At 40.3% G+C, this 13243-nt stretch overlaps 1 gene segment (V, D, J or C); it reads left to right on the plus strand.

The window, feature by feature from the left end:
- Positions 1 to 12659: 12659 nt before the first annotated feature.
- LOC140498880 (immunoglobulin lambda variable 3-25-like) lies at positions 12660 to 13243 on the plus strand. The segment is given in 2 exon segments: positions 12660 to 12750; positions 12915 to 13243. Coding segments are annotated over 2 exon segments (360 nt in total).

Here is a 13243-nt window from a genome sequence, read left to right on the forward strand (position 1 = left end):
CAGTTCATATAAGTCCTTTCAGGCCTCTCTGAAGTCTTCCTGCTCATTATTTCTTATAGCACAATACTATTCTATTACATTCATATACCACAACTTGTTCACCCATTCCCCAGTTGTTGGGCATGCCCTAGATTTCTAATTCTTGGCCACCACAGAAAGAGCTTCTTTAAATATTATTGTACATGTAGGTCCTTTTCCCATTTTTATGATCTCTTTGGGATACAGTCCTAGAAATATAGCTGGGTCACTTTACAGCCCCTTGGGCATAGCTCCAAATTGCTCTCCACATCCAGCTGGATCAGCTCACAGCTACAGCAACAATGAATTAGTGTTCCAACTCTCCCACATCTTCTCCAACCTTTATCGTCTCCTCGTTGTGTCATTTTAGCCAATCTGATAGGTATGATGTGGTGCCTCAGAATTGTTTTGATTTGCATCTCTCTAATCAATAGTGATTCAGAGCATTTTTTCATGTGACTATAGATAGCATTAATTTTTTTCCTCTGAAAACTGCCTGTTCATATCCTTTAACCAGTTATCAATTCAGGAATGACTTCTATTCTTGTAAATCTGACTCAGTGCTCTACAGATTTGAGATATGAGACCTTTGTCAGAAACACTAGTAAAAATCCTTTCCCAGCTTTGTGCTTCCATCCTAATTTTGGAGGCATTAGCTTTATTTGTGCAAAAACTTTTCAATTTAATGTAAGCCAAGTTATCCATTTTGCATTTCAGATTGTTCTCTGTCTCTTGATTGGTTATAAATTCCTCCATTTTCTATAATTTGACAAATAAATTATGCCTTGCTTTCCCATTTGTATGTAGTATCAGCATTTACACCCACTTTGTGTACCTATTTGGACTTTGTGCAGGTATACGGTGTCAGACATTGTTCTATGCCCTATTTCTGCCATCCTATTTTCTAGTTTCCCCAGGAGGTTTTGACAAACAGTGAGTTCTCATCTCAGACACTGGGGTCCTTGGGTTTATCAAATAGTAGACTGCTCTTGTCATTGATTTCTGTGTCTTGTGTACCTAACCTATTCCACTGATCTACCCCTCTATTTCTTAGCTGGTACCAAATGGTTTTGATGGTTGCTACTTTATAATATAATTTGAAATCTAGTGTGACTAGACCACCTTCTCAAGCATTTCTTTTCATTAATTTCCTCGATATTCTGGACCATTTATTCTTCCAGATGAATTTTGACATTATATTTTCTAGCTCATGAAAATAATTTGTTTGGATTTTTGATTGCCATGCGACTGAATAAGTAAATAAATTTAGGTAGAATTTTCATTTTTATTTTATTATCTTGGCATACCCGCAAGCAACTGATTTTTTTCCAGCTATTTAGATCTGATTTTTTTGTGGGGAAAGTGTTTTGTAGTTGTGCTCATATACTCCTTGGGTTTGTTTTGGCAGGTAGACTGCCAGATATTTTATAGTGTCTACCATAACTTTAAATGGCATTTCTCTTTCTATGTCTTTCTCCTGGGTTTTCTTAGTAATATACAGAAATGCAGATGATTTATGTGGGTTCATTTTGCATCTTGGAAGTTTTCTGAAGTTGTTTATTATTTCCTCTCAAAAGGGATGTTTTCCCCTTAGCTATTTCTGAGTCTGATTATAAGGTGGAGATGATATCTAATTAGGTCGTTGCTTTTCATCTACATGGCATGTTTCCATAAACAAAAAAGATAGTTTAAGATGTAAGCAGAAAGCAAAGCACAATTGTTGTTTTCAATTAATTGGGTAAATGAGTATTCTGGTATCATCTTGTGAAAGATAAAATCCCTGAAATGGAACTTTCTTTCTGAATGTGATGTTGAATCATTGTTCCATAGAACAAGATTGGGGGTTAGAGTTAGCTGTAATTGTATGGAATTGTTGAGGTTAGGGGTACTTGGGAACCCAAAATAACATGCTGAGTCCTACTCAAATGAATTCACCCCAAGCCTTCTTTCAGCCAAAGAAGGCCAAAGCTTGTTGAGATTTCTCAATATTGGGTGGATTTTTAGGTGATCTGAGCATTTGTAATGCTACAACAAGATGTAACTTTCTCACAGGTGGATTCTGAGGAAGGAGTCTGGGGTGGCCCCAGGCAGTGCAGAGGTTCCAGGAATGGTCTTGATGAGAGTGGCCAGTAACCTGGGATTTGGACTGATAGGGTTAAGAGTGGGAAGTAGAACAGAGATTTGGGCATAGTAATAGAGAAAATCTCATGGGCATCAGGAGAGCCCGTTCACGTGGGGAAAACCAGGGAGTTTTTAGGATGAGATTTTCCAGGGACCTTTTAGACAATGAGACTAAAACTCCTTTGGATTAAGGGACAAAGGTCCCAACTTGGAATAAAGTCTTTACATGTCACAAGGAGCAATTGGGTAAATACAATTGACTGAATCAAGTTACGGAGACTAAATCAGAGACACTTTTAGTTTGAGGAAAAGAATTTCAGTCTAAATTTCTTAGAGGCAGGTAACCTTGCATTAATGGAGAAGTTAGATGTTTGCTTTGATTTGAATTCATTTCATGAACATAAGCTGAAATTAGTGTTTAAACTTATATGTGCAGCTCTTCTTTCAGAGCAGGATTAGAAAGGGATAGAGTTGTCTGGGAAACAGGTGTAAATCTATTAGAGCAATAACTTAGGGTTTTGATGGTAAATTTGATTTTGTGACTGCTATTTAATCAGGAACTAGAACATGTACAGAAAGGCATGTAAGCTACTGAAGACTTGCTTCAAAAGAAGTTCCTTAGCCAATGTGAAATTGTAGTCATATCTGAAATTGATCATTGGAGCTTGCTATTTTAAGATTTTATGGGACTATTAACTTATTGTTCTGCTGAGTCTACCTGCAGGTGTGGATAGCAAGAAAGGCAGTCTGAGACACTGATTCATCATGCCAGTAAGCCTCTGAGATGCTGGTATTAACTGCAGAAGAATTGATCTCATGGTAAAGTTAGGAAAGCAGCTTTTCAGCCTAGGCTGCAGTAGGATTCTCCTGACTCAATTTCCCCACTGATATCTAGCAGACTTGAAGCCTGGTTGAATACAAAATGACAATCTACTCCTTTCTGGAATTGACATGAAGTTAAGGGGATGCTGTTTCCCTGAAATGTCCCTACTCTTAGCGGCAAATTCCTATAATCAAAAGTTTTGTAAGATTAGTACCAGATAGATTAAATAATAGACTGTTGGTAGGGGAACATCTGAGGTTGAGTCTAAAATTAAGTTATGAGTTTTAGAATTTCACACTCAACAAAAATAAGTTAGGGCCTTTAATTCTTAGTAATAGTATGGAAACAATTCAGGCAAGGGCTCGTGAGGTTTGCATGCATATTCATTATTATCTTTGTCTCAGGTGGTAAATGTTAAAATAAAAATGTTTTGTGGCCTATATTGTAAATGCTTTAAAAAAAGCATCGCATGACCAGAAGCTGGAATTGCTTTATGATGTGATATGTACTGTGTTAAAAATGATTATTTATATACAACACCCATTCCTATTAAAAACACTGGAGAACATAGGAATAAAGGGAACTTTCCATAAAATAATAAGCAGTATCTATCTAAAACCTTCAGCAAGCATTATATGTAATGGGGATAAGTTAGATGCATTCCCAGTAAGATCAGGGGTGAAACAAGGATGTCCATTATCACCACTATTATTCAATATGGTACTAGAAATGTTAGCTGTAGCAATTAGACAAGATAAAGATATTGAAGGAATAAGAATAGCCAAAGAAGAAACTAAGTTATCACTCTTTGCAGATGATATGATGATTTACTTAGAGAATCCCAGAGATTCTAGTAAAAAACTACTTGAAATAATAGACAACTTTGGTAAAGTTGCAGGTTACAAAATAAACCCACACAAATCTTCTGCATTCTTATATATTAGCAACAAAGTCTAACAGCAAAAGATAGAAAGAGAAATCCCATTTAAAGCTAGGGTAGACACTATAAAATACTTGGGAGTTTACCTGCCAAAACAAACCCAGGGACTATATGAACACAATTACAAGACACTTTTTGCACAAATAAAGTCAGATTTAAGAAAGTGGAAAAACATCAGTTGCTCATGGGTAGGCCATGCTAATATAATAAAAATGACAATTCTTCCTGAATTAATTTACTTATTTAGTGTCACACCAATTAAACTATCAGACAATTATTTTCTAGAGCTGGATAAAATAATATCAAAATTCATTTGCAAAAACAAAAGGTCCAGAATATCAAAGGGACTAATGAAAAGAAATGCTTGGGAAGGTGGCCTAGTGCTACCAGACCTCAAATTGTACTATAAAGCAGCAATTATCAAAACCACTTGGTATTGGCTAAGAAACAGAGAGGTAGACAAGTGGAATAGACTTGGCACTCAAGACACAGTAGGCAAGGAATATAGCAACCTTCTGTTTGATAAACCCAAGGACCCCAGCTTCTGGGATAAGAACTCACTGTTTGACAAAAATTGCTGGGAAAACTGGAGAACAGTGTGGCAGAAATTAGTCATAGACCCATACCTGACACCGTACACAAGAATAAAGTCCAAATGGGTACATGATTTAGGTATAAAGATTGATACCATGAATAAACTGGAGAAGCAAGGAATAGTGAATTTATCAGATTTATGGAGAAGGGAAGAATTTTTTACTAAAGAAGAGATAGAAAGGATTATGAAATGCAAAATGGATAATTTTGATTACATTAAACTGAGAAGTTTTTGCACAACCAAACCCAATGCAACCAAAATCTGGAGGGATGTAGTAAATTGGGAAAGAATTTTTATGGCTAAGCTTGGGGATAAAGGCCTCATTTCTAGAATATATAGAGAACTGACTCAAATGTATAATCATACAAGTCATTCCCCAACTGATAAATGGTCAAAGCATATGAATAGGCAATTTTCCGAAGAAGAAATTAAAGATATCTATAATCAAATGAAAAAATGCTCTAAATCACTTTTGATTAGAGAGATGCAAATCAAAACAACTCTGAGGTACCACATCACACCTATTAGGTTGGCAAACATGACAGAACAAGAAAACGATAAATGCTGGAGAGGATGTGGGAGAGTTGGAACACTAATTCATTGTTGGTGGAGCTGTGAGCGCATCCAACCATTCAGGAGAGCAATTTGGAACTATGTCCAAAGGGCTACAAAAATGTGCATACCCTTTGACCCAGCAATATCGCTACTAGGACTGTATCCCTAAGAGATCATAAAAATGGGAAAGGGTCCCACATGTACAAAAATATTTATAGCAGCACTCTTTGTAGTTGCCAAAAACAGGAAGTCAAGGGGATGTCCATCAATTGGGGAATGGCTGAATAAATTATGGTATATGAATGTAATGGATTACTACTGTGCCATAAGAAATGATGAACAAGAAGACTTCAGAAAGGCCTGGAAGGACTGCTTTGATCTGATGCTGAGTGAAAGGAGAAGAGCCAGGAGAACTTTGTGCACAGCAACGACCACAGTGTGTGAGAGTTTTTTCTGGTAGACTTGGAATTTTGTAATAACACAAGAACTTATTAAAAAAAAAATCCCAATGGTGGTTTTCTAAGGCAAAATGCCTTCCACACTCAGAGAAAGAAATATGGAAGTCATTCACAGAATGTAGCAGATCATGTTTGTGTGTATGTGTGTTTTTGTGTATCATGTTTTGATTTGTTAAATGATTTCTTCCATTCATTTTAGTTCGACTACATAGCATGACTATAGTGAAAATGTACTCAATAGGAAAGTATATGCAGAACCTATACAGAATTGTATGCAGTCATGGGGAGGGAGGGGGGTAGTGCGGGGTAGGTATGGGGGGGATAAAATCTTTGTTTTATAGCAGTGGCTGTTAAACATTAAAAAATAATAATAATAAAATAAAATTTAAAAAATGATTATTTATTGCATTTATGTAAGTACTGGAGCCTGTTATTGAATGCTTAGTGAAATATCATCCTCCTGATGTGGGAAATGAACAGTGAATTAATATAAAATGTAAAAACTGGGTTCTAATGTGAATTTCTTAAACAAGACAATTGGCTAAAGTTCAAATTTTGATTTTGTATGAGTGATAAGTTTATAAACCTTAGGGATGGTCATCTAAAATTGTATCAAGGTCAGTTTTGTAGGAGCATGAACACCTGAATTTCAACAAAACGATAAAGGAAAGAAGATGCAGAGATGCTGTGCTGAAGACGACTTGAACGAGCATCCAGACCAGAAAACTGCATCAGATGATTCTGCTCCCCAAACTGTTGTATTAGATGGAACTTCTAAATAGACAATTCATTAATTTACCTGTTCCTTTTGCATCTTTGTGTCTGTACTTATGAAAGGGAACTGACCCCTTGCAATTTGTCAGTGTGGGTCAGCTTTGCTCCCTTCCCATATTTAAATAAAGGAGAGATAGATGAAGGGGAAAATTCACAGGGGAAAGAATGTGAGGAGGTGTTTATTGATTGAATTTAGGTGTGGAAACAGAAATTTTAATAAAGAAAAAAGGGGGATTTTGTGGCAGACAAGAAAGTCCTGTTTTCCATATTCCTAGGTGACAAAGGTTGTGACCCAGCATAGACAGGGGAGAGGTCAGAAACTAATGTGCATGCCCAAGTTGCTGGGTGAAGAAAAGCCTATCAGAGATGAGAACATGGAGTCACAAGGCAAAGGGACATTATTGTGGAAGACCCAAAGTTCAGAAGACAGTATAAGAACTCAATCTTTCTGCATTTGTTGTATTCATCCTGTAACCTTAGTGGGGAGGCTACCTGTCCATTCAGGGGGAATGGTTGTAAAGAGTAATAAAAGTTTTCCTGATTTCAGAACGGGCATTGTTCTTTATTCAAGAAGAGCATGTTTCTCACTGTGGGGTCTTGTTAAAGGGGCTCACTTCTAATTCTATTTATTCCTCTCTCTTTAGGAATTTTGTCTTTTCCCCAGTCCCCTAAATCACTTAACTCTGAAATCTTGTCCAGCACCTCACGAAGATGGTGCCCTATTTCTCTAATTTTTAGTGCTTATTGAAAAGCATTAAGTGTTTACAAATTAAGTGCTTGTAAACAGAAGAATCTGTCTTCTCAATTATATTTCTAGGGTAAACTGCAAAGGCAGTATCATAGTATCCATCCGCATTTCTGATCATTATGGCAATCAGCATTAACTCCTCCTTTAACTTTTTTTTTTATTTTGTAAATTAAATTATTTTATTTGTTTTCAGTGCTCCACAATCACTTCCATATACCTTAGATTTTTTGCCACTCCCTCCCCCTTACTCTTCCCCCTCTCTCCACTCCCTCCCTGAGACAGTCTACAATCTTATACAAGTCTGACATGTACCTTCCTATTAAATGCATGTTGCATAGAAGAATTAAACTGAATGGGGGAAACCACAAAACAAGACAAAACATAACATAATACAAAAGAAAATGGTCTGTTTCTATCTGTGATCCAATTCCATAGTGCTTTCTCTGAAGGTGGAAGGTGTGTTACCTCAAGAGTCCATTGAAAATTATCGAAGTCCATGCATGTCAATGAAGTACCAAGTCTACCAGAAAAATTCCTCGAACACTGTGGTTGTTGCTGTGAACAAATTTCTCCTGGTGCTGCTGCTTTCACACAGCATCAGTTCATATAAGTCTTTCCAGGCTTCTCTGAAGTCTTCCTGCTCATTGTTTCTCATAGCACAATAGTATTCTATTACATTCATATGCCACAACTTGTTCAGCCATTCCCCATTTGATGGGCATCCCCTTGATTTCCAGTTTTTGGCCACGACCAAGAGAGATGCTGTAAATATTTTTGTACGTATCGGAGCCTTTCCCATTTCTATGATCTCTTTGGGGTAGAGTCCCAGAAATGTATTACTGGGTCAAGGAGTATGTCCATTTTTGTAACCCTTTGGGTATAGTTAGAAATTGCTCTCCAGAATAATTGGAGCAGCTCACAGCTCCACCAACAATGAATGAGTGTTCCAACTCTCCCACACCTACCACAACATTTATCATCTTCCTGTTTTACCATGTTTGTCAATCTGATAGGAGTGATGTGGTACCTCAGAGCTGTTTTGCTTTGCATCTCTCTAATCAATACTGATTTAGAGCATTTTTTCATAGCATTATAGATAGTTTTAATTTCTTGCTTTGAAAATTCCCTGTTCATATCCTTTGACCATTTATCACTTGGGGAATGACTTCTCCTTTAACTTTCTTATACTGTCCCTAAGTGAATACCAGGTTCTCTCTCCTCTAGGCCACATACAGTCAGTAAGATACGGGCTACTGCAACCTTCTGCAGCCAAAGCTAACAGATTAGTAGTATTTTTACCTCCTTGCATATTGTAACCTGTAAAAATTTTCTGTACAAAAGGATTGTCATAGCTATAAAATTTAAGCTATCCTCACTATCTATAAATACTCCTCTGGCCCCTTCATCACTGATACTCATCATCCAAGATATTAATGCTTCTCCCATCCACTGGGAGAAGTGACTCAAAATATCTGTGACCTCCTGCTGAGTTAAATCCTCAATCACTTCCCTAAACACTGTGCTACCTCCTTGGTTCTCCTGTTTCTGCCTCCCTATTGGGCATGCTTCTGCCTGAGAAACTTTTCCTTCTAACATTATTTCACTTTCTTGCTCTGGCTTCCTTATGACACAGTGGTAACTGGACTGGGTCTGTGCAAAGGTCAGAATGCGCACTTCTTTTGTCAACCTTCAGCTTCTTCTGAGCTAAATGAACAGTCTAATCTTTCATTTGAGACCTGCCTGACCCCAGCCTGATTTTTTAAAGGAGAGCCTGAAGGCTGAGAAGTCCATGCAAAGTGGATAACTCTTTTTGCATCTGAATGCTTTCCTTCAGTAACTCCTCTCTGTTTTCACACATAATACTGTAGCCTGTAAATGAAATTCACCCTCTCCTCCTACCACACCTTTCCTGGGCTACTTGGAATTTCTTGCAAACACCTTTCCAAGTCTCCAGGTTCCCCCTCCTATATACTTGCTTCCCAGTTTTCACAGGGTGCAATGCTTTGAAACCATTCCCTAGTGAGTGGAAAATACGTTCAGTCATCCCAACCTGGGATACTAGTTTCTTCCTCTAATTTTTTTCTGCCTACAAAAAGAGATTTTATACTCTGAGATCCTGTTCATGACACCAAATATATCACCAAGGCAATATTCACAGCACTGGTGGTGACTAGGAATATGCTGGCACAGTTCTCAGTCATGATGTATAAAGACACTCCATACAGAAAGAAGAAAAAAAATATTTATTTAGGCACTAGGAAGCCAAATTCCAGAACCAGAAAGCAAAATCTGTCATGGTGACCAAGAATTTACAAGAAGCACATGATCACCACTGGAAGCAAAGCCATTCTCAAGCCTCCACCAGCCCTCTGCCAGGGCCTTCTCATCAGTAAACACTCAAGAGACAGAGTCTTGCCATGTCTGCCTGCCTCCTTGTGTCCCCTCTTCTCTGCCTTCGGGTTGTTCATTCACTTCTTCAAGGTTCTGCTCCAACTTTCCTGTTCCACTTGTTCAGCAAGCTCCTCCCACCACATGTGTCTTATGCCTCCAGGTGATTCAAACAGGTCACATGGGCCCATTAATGAATGACAAAGATCTTTCTATTTAAATTGCCATTACAGTCATGAGAGCTGTCAGAGCTAGGAAGGATGCAGGTGATCAGGTTTCTGGCTAGTGTAAGTGAGAGATTGTAATTGTGTTTAAGAGAGCTTGTTTGAGATTTGTTCAATGGACCTGATGTTGGGAAGCCTAGCAGGGGGAGGCTTGGGAATGGTGTTGTTCTCTGCATTGTTATTGTGTATAGATTTTTGTTACTGCCATGGATGTGTCTTTCTGGTGTCTGAATAAATATTTTGGTTCTGCTTCCTTGTGGAGAGTCTGTGGTATTGCGCCATTCAGAATTGTGCCAGGATATTCAGGGCTGAGGTAGGCTCTGTGAATGTCACATTGAACTTAGGTGATGTAGTGAATAAAGTAACGGGCCTGGATCCAGGAAGATCCAGGTTCAAATCCTGTCCCCCACAAGTACATTTACCTCTCATGATAGCTGTGAAGATAAAATGACACGATACTTGAAAATATCCCTCAGAAAGAGCTCTTTCAGACAAAAAGGGCAAAATATTGGATAGAAACAGACACGGAAGCAGCTGATTGAAGAAGGTCTCAATGACACCAGTAGCAACTTAATGTTTGTAATTTTCTTAAATATGAACTAAGCAAAGAAAAAGAAAAAAACTTAAAAGCCAAAGTAAAAACAACAAAGAACGAGGAAAGAAAAAAATTGTCATGTGCACAGCAGAATGTCGAGAGGATTCAAAATAGGCAGCAAGAAATTTCCATTTCAAGAAAGCCTGTATAATAAATGCTATGCACTGCACTGAGTGCTGTCCATCTTCTCTTTGTTCCCTTGTAATTTTTCTTGTGTTCTCAGCTGTGAGCTTTTTAATTTGTTCTTTTCACCCTCCCACCCCAGAAGGCATAATTAAATGCAGACAAGTACATATATACATCTATATAAACATACATACATATGTGCTTACATATACACATACTGCCATATACACAGGAAGACATACAAATACACATAAACACAGGCACCTGTGCACATACATATACTTACGCATACATGTACTCAGATATCAATAATCATACTCATGTATACACGTTTGCATTCAAGTGCATCTATGTAAGACTGCACTGTACATATTAACCCTCTGTTTCTGCGAAGGCGAATAACATCTTCTTTCATAAATCTTAGTTTTTCCACATTTTTCCAAGTCGACAAATTCATCATTTCCTCCACCACAACAATATTCTCAGGGACTGGGAACTCTGGATTCTAAAGACATTTGCACTTTCCACTGTTGTTACTCCACTAACACACAAGCTTCTGTCCTCTCTCCTCTGATAATCCTAATCTGTATTGTCTAACTGGAAACCACAAACCACATCACTGAGATCTCCTGAAAATTCATTCGACTTCGTCCTTACCACTGGACTCCAGTGTTGGTTGTTTTTTAGCCCTGAGAGTCTTTTTGAGTCATTCACCAGGCTCATTGGTTCTCAATATCTTTGTCAAAAAGGTGTAAAGATTCTCCACAGTCTTCTAGGAGGTGAAATCCTAGCTCATTTGAAGTCCTCCAGGAATCTCCAGCTGTCTCAGCCTTGAAAACCCCAGGCTGCTGGATTCTTCTATGCTGTTATATTTTTTTTTTCCAAAGTAATATTACCTGGCATTACACTCCCATAGGAGGTTGAAGATTACAGGAATGTACTTCTCTGAAGAAGCAGTACTTACTGACCTTTGCCTGTAGAGGGCACTGTTGGATAAAGTGGAGTTTTTCCCAACTGAGCCAGGAGCTTATGCCCCAGAGTCCCTTCAGCCTCTGCTCTGATGGAAGCCAAAGAGCAGCCCACAGGCACTCAGAAGAGATTGAGGTATGGTAAGTTTTCCATGCTTGTGGCCCATGAAGGATAAGAGAGACTGTGGGTACCAGCTCCAGCTGTGTGGTCCTTGGAAGCTCGGAGTCGGGCTGTCAGCACCCCCTGGTGCTCTTGGCCCCTGAGCTCCTGGTCTCCTGCCCTGTGTCCTGGGGGAGGCGCAGCTGGCCCTGCCGTACCAGTCCCACCTCCTGAGTTGGGGACAGATGCAGAGTTACCCCTCCCAATGCCCCACCTTTTTAGGAGACACTTCCCAAATACCTTAGGCCTTTAATTTTGGCTCCCTAAGGGCCTCAGTGTTTGGAGTCTGTGGTGAATTCCAGATGAAAACAGAACTTTTGGGCTTGACCATTTAAGACCAGAGATGTTAGGGAAGTTAGAGATCCTTCGGTCCAATTGCCCGCATTTTACCAATGGAGAAGTGGGTCCCAGAGTGAGGAAGTGCCTGACTTCCTTCCACCTCTTGGGAGGCCTGAGCAGCAGAAGTCCCAGAGACATAGGGGCAGAAACTGGGCCCACTCACTGTTACAACTCTTCCTTTGGATGGTCATGAGGCAGCTCTGGATTAGAGGCCAGGCAAGGCAACAGGTATTTCTTAATCTCTTCCTGTGTCAGGCCCTGTGCTTAGGGCTAGGGATTCCAGTGCAGATAAATAGAGTCCCTGTCTTGATGGAGCTCACATCCTAATTGGAAAACACCTACTGAAAGGAGACCACAGTCATGGGGGAGAGAAGACCCCACTCCCTATGCTCCTGAATCCTCCAGAGTCCCAACCACATCTGGAGGGGAGGAAGTCTGGCTGTCCCCAAGCAGTGCCTGGGGGAACTCACCAATGGGGGAAGGGGCAGCATGGGGGCGGGTCCATGGGGAGAAGGCTCCAGGGTACAGGGAAGGTGTAGGAGGACAAACCAGTTCAGTTACTGTGACAAGGTCCTGCAGCATCATACATAGTCCTGAGTAGGAAGGAACCTGACTCCAAGAATCCCAGAATCTCAGAGGAGGAAATTACCTCAGGGGCTTTTATTACCCTCCCCTGCCAGAGAAAGGACCTGCCCCCTCTGCCTCAGGAACCCACAGAGTCAGTCAGTCACCACCTGAGGCCCCTCTTTCAGGTGTCCAGAGCAGGAGCAGATTTGCATGTGGGGGCCTCCTCCCAGCAGGGCTGGTCTTAAGTGAGCCCTGGGGGAGCCCAGCCCCATCTGGGGATCCTTAGGACAAAGAGGCTCTTAACCATGGCTTGGATTTCTCTGCTGTTCTCCCTCCTGACCGTCTACACAGGTGAGGTTGCCCAGGGACTCCTCCCTCTGACTCAGGCCCCACAGTGTCTGAGGTCAGGAATACTACTGACTGGAGCTCATCCTCAAGCTGCTTCAGGGGTCAGTATCCCCTTGAGGGAAAGAGACCCCTGCCTGTGACCAATTTCTTCTTTCCTTGCCTTGCAGGTTCTGGGGCCTCCTTAGTGCTGACTCAGCCTCCGTCATTGTCCAAAAGCCTGGGAGAGACAGCCTCCATCTCCTGTGCTGGGGATGGAACTCTTGGCAATTATGTAAACTGGCTCCAGCAGAAACCTGGTCAGGCCCCTAAGCTGGTGATATATAATGTTAACAGAAGGCCCTCGGGGATCCCTGACAGGTTCTCTGGTGCCAAGTCAGGGAACACAGCCACCCTGACCATCTCTGGGCTGCAGGCTGAGGATGAGGCTGATTATTACTGTGGGCAGTGGAGTAGTAGTGTTAAACACAGTGACACAGACTGAGGGGGAAGTGAGACA

This window comes from Notamacropus eugenii, chromosome 4, assembly GCF_028372415.1.
Source record: "Notamacropus eugenii isolate mMacEug1 chromosome 4, mMacEug1.pri_v2, whole genome shotgun sequence".
Lineage (NCBI taxonomy): Eukaryota > Metazoa > Chordata > Mammalia > Diprotodontia > Macropodidae > Notamacropus > Notamacropus eugenii.